Source organism: Phytophthora sojae, assembly GCF_000149755.1.
Source record: "Phytophthora sojae unplaced genomic scaffold PHYSOscaffold_5, whole genome shotgun sequence".
Taxonomy (NCBI): Eukaryota; Oomycota; class Peronosporomycetes; order Peronosporales; family Peronosporaceae; genus Phytophthora; species Phytophthora sojae.
Window position 1 is genome coordinate 4,960,820 of NW_009258119.1, and position 18,846 is coordinate 4,979,665.

The window sequence follows — 18,846 nt, forward strand, 5'->3', positions numbered from 1 at the left end:
TATCCCCCAGACGACGCGCCCACCGACGTTGTGCGGTTTCAACGTTGGGCGGAGAGTCTCTCGTGGCAGATACTGTATTCCAGACGATGCTCCGTGAGTTGGGGGCGGGAGCAGCTTCATGTCGACGCTGATCAGTGATGGAGCCTCTCCACCGCAAATCAATAGCGAGGAGCCATCTCAAGCTCGAAGATTCAACACCCGTCGACCCAGCACCGCCCGGGCCAGCTTCGTACAGCAGAAACTACAGACAGCGTTGTCCCAAGCGGAAAAGACCTCAGCAGAGTTGGGCCAAAGCTCAAACCTCGGACAACCGTACGCTTCTGCCATTGAAGGATTTGGGTATACCTCTTCGATCTCATGACCTTCGTTCCTTCTCTTCTTGTTGCACCAATAGTGAGGATTCTCGAGTCCAGGGGGAGATCTACGTGGATCGGAGTGTCGCTCGCTACCGAAGCGCCGCTAGTGTGGTTTCGTACACTGATCCAGCCACAGCCTTCTCCTACTCGACGAGTTTTATGCCAGGAGTTCATTTCTACACATTCCTCGCCGCGAAAGAGGCTGCTCCACCACGAACTGCGAGAGGAGGGGTGCCAAGTCACAGCATTAGTGTTAACAATGCGTCTGGGTCAGGTGACAACAGCTCAAGACTCACAGCGAGAAAGCAGAATCTGGCGCTGAAGCTGAACGTACCGGATACGATTTTGTACGGCGAAACGGGGCGTGCCGTGTGGATTTACACCGACAAAGAGGGATACGTCCAGCGGTTGACCGAGTTTAGTGACAAGCAAGTACTCGATAAGTTTGCGGACGGTGCTCCGGCAATAGCGGATGAACAACACCTCGTGGTCTACAAAGAACCCATCACTACGATGGCGAACCAGCAAAATAGTACCAGCATTCAACAAGGTTCGCCGGTATTCAACTCGCAGGGCAATCAACTACGGCTACTGAATCTCGGAGAGGTCAAGACGCTATTGAACGGGGTCATGGCCATGCACAAGTCGTTCGCTCTCCAGCAGTTTGTCAAGTGCAATGGGTCCAAGGCATTCGTTCAGCGAGCAGTCTACGAGGCGGGGAAGCCGCCACACGCGTGGATGATCAGCAACATCGAGCCATTTCGAGACTCGAGTGCGCCGCAATCCCCACCCTCGGGAACTGCTGGGCCACAGAACTCGCCGCGTCCAGGGCTGATAAGGTCAAGTAGCTCGTCAACTATTACGACTTCTGTTCCGGATGGTCCTGGGGGAGTTCCACTGGTCAGTCGACTCTGCACGAGTGTTCAAACGGACAAAGGCTGCACGTTCGTCAAGCTAACAGAGCGTGGGTGTGCAGCTGTCTCCGAGCTGAATTTGCGAGTAAGTTGCTGTCTCGGTGACATCCTGGCCCGAATACGATTCACTTATCTTTTCCTGCAATTTTTCGTTTGTGTTTTTCAGATAGTGCGGTATATCGAGCAGCGTTGGAGAGTTTCACTCCAGACATTTGTGGCGGATTTCGTCAAAGATGCTGGTGGGGAGTGGTGGCTACTGCAGGTGAAGGCGTTCCAGGTGCAGAACAAAGTCCATCCTGGCCGTGTGTTCTCGCTACCTCTAAAGCTGCGAATGGCGTACTTGAACTATCGTGACACGGTGATCCTCGACGAAGAGGACGATGACAATTTTGACACTGAGGATCGACGCAGCAAGGCTCGACTGCGCCACCGACGAGCGATTGTTCCTCTATCACAACGACATATTCACAAATTGGTCCAATGCAAGTGTTGTCTCGCAGCCTACCCAAGCAGTGAGCTGTCGTTCAAGATGACGCTGAAGATGATCAACGACATGCTCCTGCGGATCCGATCTCGTCTGCCCCCAGAGAAGACGCTACCTTTTCTCTCCGCTGCATTCGCTCGGGAGCTACCGGAGTCAGCTGTTGCGTACGAGTCGTGGAGTGTCTGCAGCCACTGTTATGCTATCTACGAGCGCGACCAACAACTGCAGCGCATCGAGACGAAATTCTCGGCCGCGTTGGGCTTGCCGAACACTAAGACGGTGACAGAAGGGCTTAGTCGAGTTCAAGATCCAAGCTATGGGCTGGACCCGACTGTGAGCGCTTCCGTCATCCCAGCGCAACTTACGTTGTGTCGCTTGGTATTGGTGATCAACGCCATCTACGACATCCCTCCGGAGCTCTACAACGCTGAACAGGAGAATGCTCGAATAGAAGCGGCCGCAGATGAAGTTGCAGCAGCAGAAGGGAGGAAACGAACGCAACGTGCGAACGCGTCGCGCCTGTACTTGCGTATCAATGCATTGGGATATACCGAGTGTATCCCCATTAACCCTGACGATATCATGGAGGCAAGCGAGAAAGCACCAAGCGGAGCGCGTCGACGGAGAGACAGCACTGCCAGCTCTCTGAGTGATGAAGACGACGGAGCGGATAGTGATCAATCGGAGCCGCAGTCTTCAAGACGGCAGAGTTCCTGGCAGCAACTATCCCACTCGCAGACGTTCCGTCAGCACCAACCGCCATCGAACAACAACGACGCCAACTACTGGCTCCCCACGAACTTGATTCGTACCATACCATTCTTCGCGCCACGCACGCCGCTCCAGTCAAAGTTGAAGGAAACAAGCGGTATTACGCCATTCCTCACTGAAGACAACAGCGTCCGAGTCCAACTAATCCGCGCTACGGAGCCGCCTCTCCAAGATCCGATGACGTCGAACTCGAGACGAAGACCGAAGAACCGGCGAGCGGCGCTGGTACCAGCCGCCGGAAGCATGTCGGATCTAGTTATGCAGATGCACGGACCTAGTCACGCGATCGTGTTGGGATCTACGAAGATCCGAATGACGCAGTTCCGCAGCTCGTACGTGACGAAGATCGACTACTACGCGTGCATGGCTATCACCGGAGAGATGCTGAATATCAAGGGAAACATCGGCCTCGAGCGCGTGCGCTACGTCGATTCCAAATTGCTCACGTCGCAGCATCGACTGCGAGTTTACAACGGAATTTTTGTCCCTGACGAGACGTACACAACAGGTGATGCCTTGTCATCTGAGTGGATGGACTGCTTTCGAGCATCAAGTACTTTCGTAAGAAAACCGCCTCCGATAACCCCCACAGCTCCTGAACCTGTTGAGATTCCAAAGAAGACCATAATGACCCAACGGAGGAGCACTACCGGCACCACAAGACCGACATCATCCAGAACTTCATTGATGGACGAGGATGAAGAAATGGACAAGGAGCTGGAGCAGATGATCGAGCGAGCCAATTTGAAGCAACAAGAGGCCCATTTCAGACAAATGGGTCTTAATAACTCCCCCGACAACAACGAGGAGGACGCGAAGGCGGCATCGGCCACTGCTATAAAGCAGGAGCTTCTTCGTGACAGCACTGGTGCTCCGGCAAAGAGTGCCTCACAAATGGCCATGCTGCTGAACAAACCCATCATTTCACCGCGCTCGGAGCTTGCTGAAGCTGAAGACAACAACAACTCCACACCACCAACCATCGGCTCGTCAATGATTCTCCCGTCTCCTCGCAATCGCAAGTGGATGTGGTCGCTCGTATTTCTGATCAACCAGGCGCACAACCTGCAGTCTCGAGAGCGTTCGTGCTGCCGATGGGAGTGCCACTACACGTTGTTCTCGCAGCGGCGGTCTGCTCTCGAGCGGCTGCCAGGAACCTCGAGAACTCCTTCTGGAACGCTGTCCACCTCGGTATCGGCGGATGCAATTGCAACTCAGTCAGCATTGATGAATGCATCGCATCTCGAGGTGCAGTTCAACTGCACGCACAAGTTCTGGCTGGCAGGGACGACGCTCATGGTGCAGGCGTGTCTGCGCAACAACCCGACACTGAGGCTGTACTTCCGCAACGACATGTACGCGTCGACCCGGAGCGAGTCCGAGGGCGAGTTCTACGCCGTCTTGGGTCTGTCCAAGCTGCTGCAGACGCGAGGCTTTGACACGACCATCGATATCATCGCGGCCCACGACGATCCGACCATAACCCCGAGGGAGGCCGCAGCCATCTCGAGGATGCCGCCTTACTTGTCCCTCTCCGTGCAGCTCTCTCGAGCGTCCATCGACCCGGACGAAGCTGTCGTTGACAACAAGTTTGTAGAGCTCGGGTGCACACCGGAAGGGCTGCAAGTGCTACGAAAAGTGTCCTAAAATCCTGAACCCATGTCCTCAATGTGCAAGGCAACTTCAACTTTGTTTAAATGCTTTGATTGGTCGATATTCACCACATTTTCAACCAATCAGCGCATAATAACTATTAGAGCTGTATCATCGAGCCATTCGAACCATGAGCTCGCTGCTGCAGGGGCTCACGTTCGTGCGCCGCTCGGAGGGCGACGAGAAGGACTCGAGGCGTGTGAAGAAGGACAAGAGCAAGAAGAAGAAGAAAGACAGTAAGCATAAGAAGAAGCACAAGAGAAAGCGCCGAGAATACAGCAGCAGCAGCGAAGAAGAAGAAGAAGAAGATCAAGTAGATGAGAAGAAGACACAGGATTCTACCCAGGATAGGAACTCTCTACCCCGCGACGATTGGATGTCAATGCCCTTCATGAGGCGAGAGGTAGAACCGGTAGAACAGTTCAAGACGCAGGAGGAGCTGCAGGCCGAAGCCAAGCAGAAGAAGATCCAGGAGGAGATCGACGCCGGTATGCGGGAGCCCGTCACGGGCATGGTCTACGGTCTTTACGACCCAAAGAACCCCGACGCGGCCCCCACAATCTCCAGCAAGGTAGTACGGGGAGAAGAAGAAGCACCAATGGAGGAGACCGAAGGAGGAGAAGACGAAGAGATGACGCTCTTCGGAGACGGAGGCGCCAGTTGGCGCGCCAAGATGCTCAAACGCGCGCAGGACCGAGCGCGTGCCTCTGGCGTGGCTCTAGAGGAGGTAGTAGGTGAGAGATTTGGCTCGGTGAGCGAGCTCAGAGAGAGCGCGAGAGGCTCCGCAAGGGAGAATGCCCACTTGCAGTACAAGCGCCATCGGGTGGAAGAGAAGGAGGAGGGTGGTAGAACGAGACGCACGCTCGAGATTGGAAGGGATGCCAAGGATAAAACGTTGCTGTCGAAGTATTCGAGTAGAGTGCAGCGCTCGGTGACGCAGGATCTGGAGGAGGAGAGCGGACGCGGTGAAGGAAGGCGTAAGGATCGAAGCCTTACGCGCAGAGGCAACCAGGAGGACGAGGAGGACGAACCCATTGACTACGACAAGCTACCTGACTTTGAAGACCGTGGTGCGAGGACGGGGGCCTCCAGACGTGATGAGCGGCATTCCAGCAGTCGTCCACGAGAGAATGACGATAGAAACTCGAGAAGAAGCGACTCGCGTCGCCAAAAGCATAGTCGCTGCCGCAGTCGTAGCCGCAGTCGTGGCAGGTATGACCACGCCAAGCGTCCGCGAAGCAGAACGTCAAACAGACGTTCTCGCTCTAGATCTCGCTCTCCAATTAGGCGCGAAGCAACTGATAAGATTGAACGCAAGCTGCAGGGAAGGAGAGAGCCGCTTAAGAATGAGAAGTCATCATCACCAGCTCCGGCTGAAGAGAAGAAGAAAGCTCCAGCTCCTCGTGTCATCGATCAAGCAAAGCTAGAAGCTGAGCGACTGCAGTTGGAGAAGCGTAATGCGTTCCTGTATGGCAACAAGAAGCCGGCCACCTCCGCGGATGCTGGTGGCGTATCGGAATCTTCAACCACTTCGATGTCCGAGCAGAACAGATCACCAGATACTGTGGGTATGAAGGCTCCTGGGTCACCAGATAAAAGCTCCGTGTCGGCTTCTTCGGCAAGAAGTAGTGCCGACAAAGAAGACGAGAAGGCTGAGCTTAACAAGCTGGCAGCGAAGGCCTTGCGGGCTCAGATGATGGGCAAGTCTGCTCTGTTCCGGAAACTGACAGAACAACTCAATGAGCTGGAGGCCAAGCTCGAGCGTGATAAGACAGCTGCAACCGTTCCGCACTACGAAGCGATCACTGGTGCGCTGCCACCGCTGGAGAAAGAAGACATGCGGTATGGATCGCGCAAGGGCAAGAAGAAGCGTGCAGATCCCATGGACGTTGGCGGGCCGGATGTGGCAGCTTCGCTTGAGGAGCTTGTGCGTGAAGAGCGGATGTCTAGTGCCCGCGTGGGCCAAGGCAACATGGATTCTATTCATGCTCGGAATATTGTTCGGCTGGGTTCGCACTACAAGGGCACGGAAGTGAACGCTCAGAACCTCTCGAGTGGATTCGATGAGGAGGATCAAGTGGATATGAAGATGCTACAGGAGCCCGGCTCGAATTTGACTCGGCGTGCTCAAGCACAACGTGAACATGCACTCGCCGTTAATGAGACGAAGAAGTGGGATCAACGAACGCAGAAATGCCAGTTGTGCATGAAGAGCCCAGCTTTCAAGAAGCATTTGATGCTGTCGTTGGGTGAGTTTACCTACCTAGCAGTTCCAAGCCGGCCTCGCCTGCATCCCGGACACTGCGTGATCGTGCCGAGTGATCACACGTGCTCGGCTGTTCAAGCAGATGAACAGACCAGCGAGGAGATCACGCGCTTCCAGGACTCACTCGTTCGTATGTGCGAAAAGCAATATGGCATGAGCATGGTGTTTATCGAGCAAACAAGCGCACCTCACCGGAAGAGGCACACAGTGATCGAGTGCATTCCTGTGGACTCCGAGCTGGCGCTGGACACGCCGCTTTACTTCAAGCAGGAGCTGATGCAAGCCGATGGGGAGTGGAGCACCCACAAGCCGATCATTGACACGAGCAAGGGCGGCATTAAGAGTCACGTGCCACCAACGTTCTCGTACTTCCACATTGAGTGGCGTACCCGCGAAGGACGTGGTGGATATGCGCACGTGATCGAAGATGAGGACAAATTTCCACGAGAATTTGGCGTCAATGTCGTGGCAGGCATGCTGGATGTTACACCGCCAAAGTACGGACGACGCGGGGGTGGCAATCGCCGCTCAGTGGAGAATGAGAAGAAGGAGGTGCTGGCGTTCTTGAAGGACTGGGGAGCGTTCGACTGGACGCAAGATCTCGACGGCGGAGAGATCAAGTCACAAAGCTGAGCCAGAGGGCGTCTTCGTTGGACATGTATGTAATCTGTGCAGCGGGGTTATTCTATTCAGCCCGAGCAGACCTTACTCTGTTAGTACACTCAGAACATCTTCTTGTTTGCGTTTGCTCAAATGTCTGCGGTGGGGATTGTCGCCTGGTAATTGATAGGTGATGCTGTGCGTGAGATGTTGGTGAGCATCACGTTGTCGATGGTATATCCGGTGTCCGGGATGTACTCGTACGCTGTCATACATAGCCACATGGTAATACACGCAGGTAAGACCAACGCGCTATGGTAGACGAGGGTCTGACGGCAGCAACTTACCTGCGTATGTATCGATAACGTCCTCCTTGGACTTGACCACGACAGTTGTCACCACACACTGCACCACAAAGATCACCGCGTGAAGTCCAGACGCCACATATCCAGGAGTCGCTCGTCGCGGGCTATTGCGTGCCTCCAGCCCCTACACAACCATCACCAACAGCTTCAGATAGCTGCAAACGCTTCTTCCAGTTACGATTGCTCCTCAGCCTACCCAGTAGAGAGCCCCTTGGAAGGCCAGCACCAGCACCAAGAACGAAGCTCCGACCAGGAATCCAATCTACACAGCACCCACCCGTCAGACAGCCCTACTAGAGTGCAAGGTCTCAATCAACAGCTTCAATGCCGCACCGAGAAGGCGGACGGCGTTTTGTTGAGGATGACGATGGCCACGAACGTGAAGACCACGTAGACGCCGGCGGTGACTGCAGCGTTAAAGCCCACGTACGGCGTCTCCAGCAGGAACATGGTGGTCAGCAGCAGAGCGCACGACAGCACCTGCAGTGGGTAGAGTCATTTTGCATTAGGATGTTAGTGGGGACTCTCCCGCTTGACTCAATCGACGCGTCGAGGGCAAACCACAGCGCGGATGGAGATGAAAAGCAGAGCAATGGGGAGCGCCTCGTCTTGGCCATCAGTTGGTACTAGGAGATACGCACCATGTTGCCGCCCAGCGCCGCGTTGAGCAGCTTGCGGCGAGTCTCCAGCATGTTCCGCCCTGCTTGGTCGCCGCTTGGACGCAAAAAGTATTTTTTTGACAATATATTGTCAAATTGCTATTGTCAAACTTGAAACTTGATTATGTACGACCGAGCCATCAGCGGGAGGACTTTTGTTCTCGCGCGATGCTCAAAGTTGCAAAAGTCCAGCCCTCTACAATGAAGTAACTTACATGCATTAAAGTAGAAGGGTCCTGGGCTATCAGTTTGAGCTAAGCCTAGTGTTCGGAGGGAGCATTAGCTTTATACTGTATTAATAAGTCCAATCGGATATTGCGCGAACGAATAGCGCCATGAGTAAAGCCGGCTGAAGCAGTAGGATGCGGTGGCGAAGAGTACTGTAACCTTATTTCCTGGTTGAACCATGGTCTGCACACGAGCATCGATTGCACAAGCTTACGACCACACGTAACGGCCTCCTAGTAGGAGTCCTACGTTACAAAGTCCTGACACAATAATTCTAGGGCAGTCTCAGCGACGAAGCAATTTCATTCCTTCAATCACAAACAGTCCGGCGAGCCAGCGAGCGGCGTTCATGAGCACAGCCGAAGAGGGGAAACGCTAAAACATGCCTATTTCGGCGAAGTGTTTGCAAAACATGTTGTCCACTTTAAAACATGCTTACCGACAATCAGACGATTGGTCACGAATGGTAACGATAGGGATAAATATCGTGACGGTGCCGACACATATGATTTTATACTTAGCCAGTGTATGGCTGTCATGATCCAATCATATGTCGATGACCGATTATTATCGAATGAGAAGGGCGATAGATGGTATTTTATCCAATGATCAACGTGAGGGGTAGGTGTATGTGCTGCCGACACTCCTGCCGACGTATAATGTAGGCAGGGCGGCCGAGATATGTTATCCACCTATAGTGAAGTTAAGTAATTAGGTGATTAAACACATATTTTGCACGGTGCCGACACTTCACTTGACTTTGTATTGCTTCTGCTTGCCTGTTCGAAGCGTTTTGTGTGGCGCTTTCACTTGCTCTACAAATTCAACCGAGTTTCTCGGCAACGCTATTTCCGAAGCAGCATTGTGTCATGTAGAAAGCTGCTTTGGGTGAGGCATTGTTGGTGACACTATGGCCACTGCCGCTAAGGTACCGCCGTCAATACATGTAAGTGACTCCGCAGCAGTTGAGAGTGGTACAAGAATTAGAAATATTCACTGTTATATACATTCTATTCGTGCAATACACTACAGCATTAAGCAACACCGCGCCTGTAGAAAGCGCCATCCCACCATGCAGCGGCGGCGGCACCAGCCGCGCCGCCAGTAGCAGCAGTACCCCCTCCGGGAGGAGCCCCCCCAAGCTCGACATCAGCGAGCGTGCCCTCCGCCGCACCCGGCGATCGACAACTCGCAGCCGCCGCGCTGCTGCTTCGGGTGCTGCTGGTTGTAATGGCGGTACTGGGACGAGGGCGGCTACTGCTGCGGGGGCGTGGTACTGGGTTGGCTCTGCAGCTCCGCGTGCTGCTGCTGTTGCTGCCTGCAGCGTGGCGAGTGGGCGGCCGCCAGGCGGAGGCTTCTTATCGGGCGTCCTCCCTCCTCGTCTTCCTTCTCCTCCTCCTCCCACTCCTCGCTGTTGCCCTCCGCCGACCTCCACGCACTTGGTGCATCTATTTTCCGCCGAGCCCTTGGTGGTCGCAGGCTTCGGGGCCTGCGGCTTGGAGGCCAGCGCCATGACGCGCGCCATCCGAGCGGGTGCGAGCACTAGCCCGACGCGCCCGTGGCCGGGTACGAGCACCGCGCGTCCGTGTGTGAGATGGCCGTGCACGTGCCAGCGGGGGAGGGCTGTTGTCCTTCGTACCCTTGGTCATCTCGCCGTCCTTCGTGCCCTTGGGCCCCCCGCCGTCCTCCGCGCTCTTGGTGGCTTCTCACCCCGGTTTCTGCTGTCTCTTGCCCGTCATGTCCTGTGTGTTCTGGGGCTCAGCCATCTTGGAGGTCCTGATCGCGCCCGTGCACGACCGCATGCCCCGCTCGCGAAGCCTGGAGGGAAGGGGGCGTGGAGTTTGTCACGGGGCAGCGACGCAAACTGAAAATGCGAGAAGTGTTAATGAGTACAGTAGTTTAGACCAATCATTGAAATTCATCATTTCCACCAATGATAGATAGTGTCGGCCGGTGTAGGCACCGTCATGGTATGGTATCATATTGAATTGCAAAAGTTCGGTCTCCATAATAATCATTTCAATATATCATTCACCAATAATATGAATTTATCTCAATTACTTTTATATGGAGATTCACGTTAAACTTGGTTTTTGTATAGTTAAACATTTTACTGGAAATTGGGCTTCAATAATAGAAATTTCAATACGACCGGCAACCAATAATACATATTTCCGAACACAAATACAGTAATTGCAATTGAATAATTATTTTTTTCGAGGCCTGCTTCAAAGTCGTATTGTAGAAATGACGGGATCTTAAAAGCTGTGATTACAGATTGTTGATACTTTTTCAAGATCTCAAATTGCTCTTGCGACGACAGTCACGACACGCCTAAGTGTGATTACGCAAGATTTTCAGATCTTGTGATCTGCGAAAAGATACGCTAATGAATTTGGAGAGAAACTAGAGAACTGTAGTTTCTGGAGTTGCTTGGAAGTTGGAGCTACGTCAAATCCGATAAATCCGAAATAATCTAAAGCTATATAAGAGATAGAATACCGGCGTATACGGAGCAACGTCAATTTACCTTTGCCACGAGCCTCTACTTTTTAAAGTAAGCCTCTATTAAAGTAAAGACTTCGAAACGTGACTTATAAAGGATAACTATATTTTAGTATGAGATATTTCATTTTGTGTCAAAACAAAATATTTAAATATGTATAGGAATAATTGTCCCCATAAATATGCGTACGCAATATATATTATTATTATAAGAAAGGATATTCAAATATAAGTGTCAATCTTAATATCGTATTTGAAAATAGCTCATTATTATTGGACTATTAGTAATAATAAATTTGTAATTCAAATATAACAATTACAATCATCAACAATACTTCAAAATAAGGCATTTGAATGCAATTCCAGCATTCATACAATGAAAAATAGTTCAATATTATTTAACTATTTTAACATTTGCTTTAATTGTACAATTTCAATTAAGAACAATATTTTTAAATAGTGTTTTTTTACTGATATAGCCGGCACAGGATCAATTCGGAGTCGCATAAAGCCGTGCGTGTAACGCACGCGTTTAACTATCCATCATATATTGAAGTTGTATGAAAGTACACTTAATAGGTCATCTGAATAATTATCTAGTCGGTCTCTATCGATGATGAACCATCAATCGCCTCATCAAGTTTCATTCGAATCATTTCCCATTCTCACGCCCGACCCGAAGACGCAACACCAGGACGAAGTTAGGTAAGCATAGTTGTATGCTTGCGAGGGCGCTGCTGCACTAATAGCTTGCATATACTTGGTTATTAACAGCGTGGAGGTAAGAAAGTAAATTGGTATTATCGTAAATGTGTTATTGCACTAAAAAGTCTGCTTATCGGGTAGTTGTGGATGTTCATATTATAAAACGCACAGCGCGGGCGTCTGGTGCGCCGCAAGTGCGACGCGCCTAAGTTGTGCGCTGTGCGTTTACCTGTTCTGTTTTCCTGGTACTACTTCGGTTACGAAGTAGGATTAATTCGATGCACCTGATATGTGGCGCACATGAAGTAAAATTTTATGAAATCAAGTAAAGTCATTTAATAATTTCAGAAATCGCATGGTTTCTTGAAATTCTCGGAAAAGTAGAGGTTTTTCGGTGGAGTGGCAAACTAGTTGAGTGGGTGTGCTCCTCAGACAGGAATTGCAGCGGATTTGGGCCATTTTGGCGGATATGTACGTTTTGGCGGATTACACAATCCGCTGTTGCGTTTGTGGAACACAAGAGGCATCTTTTTGGGCCGAGTGCGTTCAATGAGGTACTGCGTAGGCGTAGAGCAAGTAGAAAGTCGAGCAGCCTGAAGGATAAATATGCACTTTACATATGCTTCTCGTCAATCCGCCTAACGAAAGGGTTATCCGCCCAAATTCGGGAGGATTAATTCCGCTGAATATCCGGCGATGAAGCAGGAGTCCTAAAGTAGTTTTAGCACAGCCATCCTACACCGACCCTTCCACCCCTCCCTGCCAGTAGCATCAAGAAGTCGTGCCACATCTCCGAGGCGATTCGATCGCGTAGTTCTACCATCCCAACCTGGTCAGACTGGTAAAAGTTGCTGGGACTGTGTTCTTCTCCTTCAGCGACTCTTCTCGTGTCATAGTTCATCGATGACGACAAGGAAGATAAGACCTAGGCAACGCACGCCACTAGCCGAGTACGCGACGGACATGGACCGCCCCGACAGCAAGTAGGCTGACGGCAATCTCTAGGACAACTAGCCTATTTACAAGCGTTCATTAGCGTTCAGCTACTGAACTTCTTAATGCATGTCCCTCCACCGTTAAATACGTCCTTTTAAAAGGTGTGCCCCGATGAGATTAGGCACCATGAGCGAATGTAGCGTGAAGGGATCTGCGTGATATTAAGTCCCTGAGGCTTGTCCTCGCTCGGAGACGCCTCGACGTTTCCAGCTCCCACGTCGTGCACCGCAGACACCCCAAATGAGACTGGGGAGTTGCGCTCGTCGCGGTTTTCGTCAGTCTTGGGGGTATCCACACCACAACCTCCACCGACTACGGGATGCTGCTTCAAGAAAGCTGCTTGTCGCTGCCTGCACCGGACAGGGAGGGACACGACCACCGACGCTCCCACTACCGTGCCATGAAACGTCATCGGTCTAGATGGCCTCGTCGTGCGGCGTATCGTCATGATCTCCACGCTCAATTTGAAGTTCACGTGGTTCGCCGACCCGCTTGTTATTAGTCGGTTGGACCGCGTCACCCTGCAAATACTTATCACTCCGAAGCGGGTCGTTGTCTGGCTACGGCTCCGTTGGCGTCGTGCTCATTTTGTCAGCGTCCCATCATCGGATTCATGAGCGGTATGAAGAAGAGCTGACGGTTGACGTAGCCGCAGCCGGTTTGCTCTTGACGGGGCTAGATAGTGAGTAGTTGACTTTCACAAAGCTGGAGCGCTCGCCCATTGTGAATCACAACTTGTGCTGCTGCTGAAAGACAATTAGTCGTTAGTTTGTTGTGAGATAACACAACTTCCTACTCTGATGGGCATACCGACATGTATTTGTTTGAATCGCAGTGCCAGTAAGTTGTTGTGTAACGTCACAGGAGGTAGCAACTGTATTCAGAGTATTGGCGAGTCCTGCGCACGAGTCACGAACAAGATCGAGTCTCCTACACCAAAGCAGAGGCCAACCGACCTGGTTACGAGCTATCTTGACGACTGCTCGTCGTTAGGAAGTGTAGCTCAACGATTCCGCTTTACGCACGCAATGTAATCCGCTTATTGTGATAACAATATGTTCTGGACTTATGCTGTAAAAATGCACTGCTGATCTTGGCAATTTGATTTCATAGCCCCTTATATTTTGCCGTACAGGGAAGACTGACTGCAATCAGTAAACGCGCGGATAAAGCAAGCAAACGAGACGACTACTGCAGGGAGCCTAGTCACTCAGTAGTACAACGAGGAGGAGAAGAAGAAAGCAAGTGCCCCAGCAAACGAGGGTGAAGGGCAAAGACAGCGCACAACAGGCGGTGGATATGGTGCACGCAGTGAGTATTACAGTCCGGCAACGACCCGAGTACTCGAAGTCTTTTGGCAAACAAGGGCTTGGCGGAGGACTTGACGTAAGCTTAGGTGTAAGTAAAGGCAACTAATTGAACCTCTAATTGCATACACTCTATCCCATAATACACGTGGTTTAATGTAATTTTACAGTGCAATTTGGAGGTAGCGGATTCCGGTGGACGTGTTCCTCATCCAGTTTAGCGGATAGCGGAATCCGCTGAATGCTTCTCAATTGGCGGATTGCTCAATCCGATGGAATCAAACAGCGGTTTCCAGAGATTAAGGGTAAACGTTAAGTACGACGGTGCCAGCTCTGAAATGTTTGGATGCCCGGTATTCTAGTTGGTATGCAAGTGGTTTGTGCAGCGATTTTTGATCTACTAAAGCGCGGAGGGTGTTCGGCGCGCTGCTACCAAGATAGAATAATGCTAAAGTCTAATACAAATTCAGCACTGCGCGCCTACGATAGCATGAGCGATGGCGAGATGATGAAGCACAGGTGGTGATAATTCCGATGCGGTGCAAGTCCAGCTAGTTCGGCGCCACAGTAGCGGAGTTTTTTTACCGTGAGCACGGGGGGGGGGGGGGTACTGCGGCGACCGAAAAAGCTGAACTGAGGAGGAGCCTAGATTGTGGTCGTTTTACTTCTTGTCTTCAAGGAAGGATCCGTAGTCTAGATCATTTGTCTTCAAGGAAGGATCCGTAGTCTACACCTTTTCAACTTCAAAATGGCAAAAAGAAAATTCAATACGTCAAAATGTACAATCAAAACGACAATACTTTGTAAACCGATACTTAGACCTGTTTGTAATAGTGGGATATATAGAAATACAGCGTGTCGAATATCTATTGGCTGACAGTGAGCTGTATCAGCCAATCGTGCTCGTATAAGATTGTGAGACGGTCCTGTCTCTATTCGTGACAGTTTGAACTTACGTTTTGTCATTTTGAACTAGCAATTTGCCATTTTGAAGTTGAAAAGGTGTAGTCACTCACAAAAAATTTCTGCGGATCATCGTACCTAGCCCAAATCACTCAGTGCGAACTCCCAAAGGAAAGGTCCGTAGTCTAAATCGCTCACCATTTCCCGGAAATGTGTTGGAACCATCTATTGTAGTCAAAATCACTCGATGTGGTAGAATAGCATCAAAGTTCGGACACACCAATTTTCGCATTGCAATATGACACTAGCAAATCACCTATCAGAAGCCTTTGTCGTACTGTTTGGACCAATGGGAGTGCTTCAAAGGTCATGTGCCCGAATTGTCCGATATGTTACTAACAGCCTAATGTCTGATCCTAAAAAATATTTGATATGATCATAGTGAAAGCAAGAAAATCTCATATTTTAAAAATACCGTGCTCGTTCGGACATATATCGATTTGAACAGGGATCTTGCAATGCAGGAAGGTCGCCATCAGAAGAGCGTTCACGTCTTGCGGTCTCAATGCTCCTCGAGCACACCTCTGCAGAAAAACAATGCCCATCCGCTAAATATAATACAAATTTATTTAGCTTGAATACTGCGTGCTACCTCTCTCAATTTTCGCTTCTCCTTTCGCGGTAACGCTGGTCCTTGAACGCTTGGTCGTCTCCGCTTTCCTCCAGCTCTTCTGGTAGGGCGATGTCTCCCTTCAGCGCTTCTTCTCGACGCGCAGCTTCTGCAACATCTGCCCCGCGGAGATCGCTGGGCGCGCTTAAGTCGATGGTCGTCCCCCCCCATCAGTCAGCAGGCCAGCGCCAATCACTTCCACGTCGGCCTGCCCCTCCTCAACTTCTTCGTCTGGTTCGGCGGCCTCTGCTCCTTCCTTCTTCGCCTAGCGCGACCGCGTCGACAGGCCCGCCCTCCTCCTGCAGCAAGAGCAGCTCCATCTCGCGGGTCTGCATCTGTCGCGCCATCGCCGTCTCATCCAGAGTCTGCGGGCCTTCTACGGTCCTGCAGCACCGGCGCGCCGCCGTCCACCTCATCGAGTTGCTGCTGCTTCCGCCGTACTGGACCGGGGACGCAGCTGCAGTCCAACCCCACGCCACCGCCCAGCTTGCACAGCCCCGGCTAGTCCAGAAGGCCTCCCTCCGAGACCACAGCCGCATGCCTGCTCCTGCTCCTCCTGCTGCTGCGCGTCCCGGTCTCGAGGGCGGGCTCCGGCGCCAACTTCACCGCCAACACCATCACCTACACCAACGCCGCCAGCACTGACGCTGCTGCCAGCATCACCGTGAGTAGCTCCGTCAAATCCATCTCCTGCACCGCCTCCGCCAGCAATGCCACCGCCGCCGTGGCTGCCGACACCAGCTCCGGCGTCAGCAACACCGCAACCTACCCGTCCGCCCTGCTGTCCTGCGTCACGCCCTTCTCCTGCTCGAGCTGCAGCCTCGTTGTCGTCCAGCCTGTTCTCCCACTCCTCCACTCAGCCGCCATCCTGCACGGCGTCCTCGTCTCAGCCTGCTCGTCCTGCTGCTGGCCTCGAGGGCCATCACCCCGCCCGAGGCCTAGTCTGTAATGGACCTACCTTGGCTCACTACTACGGCTTACACGTATGCGCACGTGCATGAGGAATCGTAGGATTCTTTTGCTTGAGTTAAGTATACTCGAGATCCACGAGTATACTTTAAACAAGATAAAGAATCCAAGTAGCGGGTTTTGGTAGAAGATGAGAACTGCTATTTTTGTTTTATGTTTCTGACTTCCTCTAAATGTAATATTCTAAGATAGAAACCTGCCAACGGCTGGTTGGCAGAATTCCAATGCTATGCATGTCGCTCATTGGCTAAAAGATGCTGCTCTCAGCCAATAGGAATCCTAAGTCTCTATGGACCACCCGTCGTGGTGATCGTAAATGTATGTAGCCTTTGGTGTGTCTACGCTAAGGTCGAGAAAGTCTTTCGAACCTCTAACAGACGTCGTGTCTGTTACAGTTACAAGTGATTGTAGCCACTTGTGCGTGTAACCCCGTTACACCATCCCCCCGTCAAGGTTAGACGTGCCGGTCCCAGCACGTCAACCACCATTGACCGCTTGGTCAATGCGTGACGTTGAAGAGAGCGCGCTCGTAATGGAACGAGCGCGTCGAAGTTGAAGACCGCTGGCGCAGCAGCGGAGAACCTCTCTGCTGCTGAGTAGCATGCGCGGCAACGTGCGAAGCGCGTCGCTGCCGCGGGGGGCAGGTACCTATGTCTGCCCTCGAAGTGTCTTCGGGCGCTGCTGTTAGCAGCAGCGCTCGCATTACGGTCCAGTATGTAGCGCATGGTGGGCTTCGTATGCCCTCACCAAGTCTGAAACGTCCTGCAGCAGGACGTCCCGTGGCTCCCATGTATCTTGGTGGGGCGGAAACCCTCTCCAACGAATACGATAACGAACCAGCTGCCGGTTCGTTTTCGGGATACTATGGTTCACAATACGTTCAACAATCCAGCGTGTTGAGCCGCGGGCGTCGCGGATCGGAGGCGGCGGTGGTGGGAACACGCCCCGGGTATGGTCAACCTGGGGTTGACCTTGGCCCGACGCTCGAGGAGCGGGTCGCTGTTGTGGAACAGCATCAGAGCCGTGAGTTCGCCGCTCTGAAGCAGGAGATGGCGACCCTGAGAGATCAAGTTGATCAGGCCTCGCAGACCGCGTCGGACATCTCTGTCGTCGTGGGAGGTCGCGTCGCGCGCTCGGCCCAGCCCGTTCACGCGCTGGAGTAGAGGTTCGCCCCCGCTGGGACTTCCGCTTCGGGCCAGCCGAGCTAGGTGGCTCGTGCTGCCGGTATGGCTTCAGCCGCCCGACGTAAAAGGTCGGATGGAGGCGCATGCTAGATGGAATATCTAGCGTGTAGGCGTTGCCATACCGTGCCAACACCGTGAACGGCCCGATGAAGCGCGGAGCGAGCTTGCTCGCCCCGAAGTCGGAAACTGCATGTTCAGGCAGGTTTTGAGTTGCTAACAAAACCAATGAACCCTTCTTGAATTCATTAGTGTTGCCCCTACCAACATTGTCTGCATTCAGCTTCTGTCGGTCGACAGAAGCTGCAATAGCGTCTCGGACAAACCACATGACGGCTTGTCTGCGCTGCACGAAGTTGATTGCGTCCGAGTTGAACTCGTTCAGCTCGTTTCTAGCAGTAGGCCCAGCCTCTGCGTTTGTCTTCGTGGTGTCTGTGCCCTGCACAGACACGTGCTTCTTCTTCTTCTTGCGCGTAGTCGCGGCTGCTGCGTTGCAGTCGTAGATCCTCCCCCACTTAAGGAAGGACCCACCATCCCGAGTAGACTCGGGTGGCGTGGGTGCCTGATGACATTCACGTAGAACGGTGTATGCCCGGTCGAGGCATGCACCGAGTTGTTGATGGCGTACTCCCGCCATCGGCAGGCACTCGCTCCAGTGTTGGAACGAGTGCGCGTAGCTCTTAAGCACGTCTACGAGCACGCGGTTCACGCGCTCGGTCTGCCCGTCCGTCTGCGGATGGTCCGCAGTCGACATCGAAAGTTGACTCCCAAGAAGTGTAAAAACTTCTTGCCAAAGGTGTGCAGTAAAGCGCGGGTCTCGATCCGACACAATGTCGATCGGCATGCCATCGTGTTTGAACACCATGTCAACGAACAGACGTGCCGTCTGTTTCGCAGTCACTTCAGCGGGTACCGCAGCAAGATGTACCATCTTGCTGAAGCGGTCAACAAAGACCACAACGCCCGTGTTCCCCTGGCTGTCCGGGGGAAGACCGAACACGAAGTCCAACGCGGTCCGCGTTGTCGTCGACTGCACTGTAGAGTAATAACCCGTCGTGCACCCGGTAACGGTGTGCACGAGCACGAAGATGCTTCGGCAGCTTCCGACGAGCTTGGTCAGAAGGCGCTGAGCCGTAGGCCAGCAAGAGCTGCGCGTCCGCGTCGTGCGCGTACGCGACCTTCACGTCGTCCAACAGTGACGACGTCGGGGTGCTCAATCGCATGGCGTCAATGGCATTGACGTCGGCATCAGTCGTGGCGTAGTCAGGTCGACGCGAGAGCGCGTCGGCCACCACATTGAATCTTCCGGGTTTG

General features: G+C 52.5%; 4 protein-coding genes across 4 annotated transcripts; 2 read left to right on the top strand and 2 right to left on the bottom strand.

The window, feature by feature from the left end:
- Window positions 1–118: 118 nt before the first annotated feature.
- Window positions 119–4,172, top strand: PHYSODRAFT_334130 (hypothetical protein; the record flags this gene model as incomplete). Its single annotated transcript, XM_009531385.1, has 3 exons — window positions 119–312; window positions 395–1,355; window positions 1,437–4,172. The coding sequence occupies 3 exons, from the start codon at window positions 119–121 to the stop codon at window positions 4,170–4,172; spliced, it is 3,891 nt and encodes a 1,296-aa protein (XP_009529680.1).
- A 382-nt stretch (window positions 4,173–4,554) lies between these two features.
- Window positions 4,555–7,178, top strand: PHYSODRAFT_545481 (hypothetical protein; the record flags this gene model as incomplete). The annotated part of the gene is made up of 4 exons (XM_009531386.1): window positions 4,555–4,752; window positions 4,810–5,245; window positions 5,576–5,683; window positions 5,771–7,178. 4 exons carry the CDS (start codon window positions 4,555–4,557, stop codon window positions 7,075–7,077), a joined length of 2,049 nt encoding a protein of 682 aa, XP_009529681.1. The 3' UTR covers window positions 7,078–7,178.
- A 15-nt stretch (window positions 7,179–7,193) lies between these two features.
- PHYSODRAFT_561650 (hypothetical protein) lies at window positions 7,194–8,120 on the bottom strand (the record flags this gene model as incomplete). The annotated part of the gene is made up of 5 exons (XM_009531387.1): window positions 8,051–8,120; window positions 7,743–7,889; window positions 7,606–7,671; window positions 7,392–7,533; window positions 7,194–7,309 (listed from the first exon to the last, which is right to left on the bottom strand). The coding sequence occupies exons 1-5, from the start codon at window positions 8,099–8,101 to the stop codon at window positions 7,194–7,196; spliced, it is 522 nt and encodes a 173-aa protein (XP_009529682.1). The 5' UTR covers window positions 8,102–8,120.
- A 7,616-nt stretch (window positions 8,121–15,736) lies between these two features.
- On the bottom strand, window positions 15,737–16,249 carry PHYSODRAFT_263184 (hypothetical protein; the record flags this gene model as incomplete). The annotated part of the gene is made up of 3 exons (XM_009531388.1): window positions 15,737–15,822; window positions 15,911–16,110; window positions 16,152–16,249. 3 exons carry the CDS (start codon window positions 16,247–16,249, stop codon window positions 15,737–15,739), a joined length of 384 nt encoding a protein of 127 aa, XP_009529683.1.
- Window positions 16,250–18,846: the final 2,597 nt, after the last annotated feature.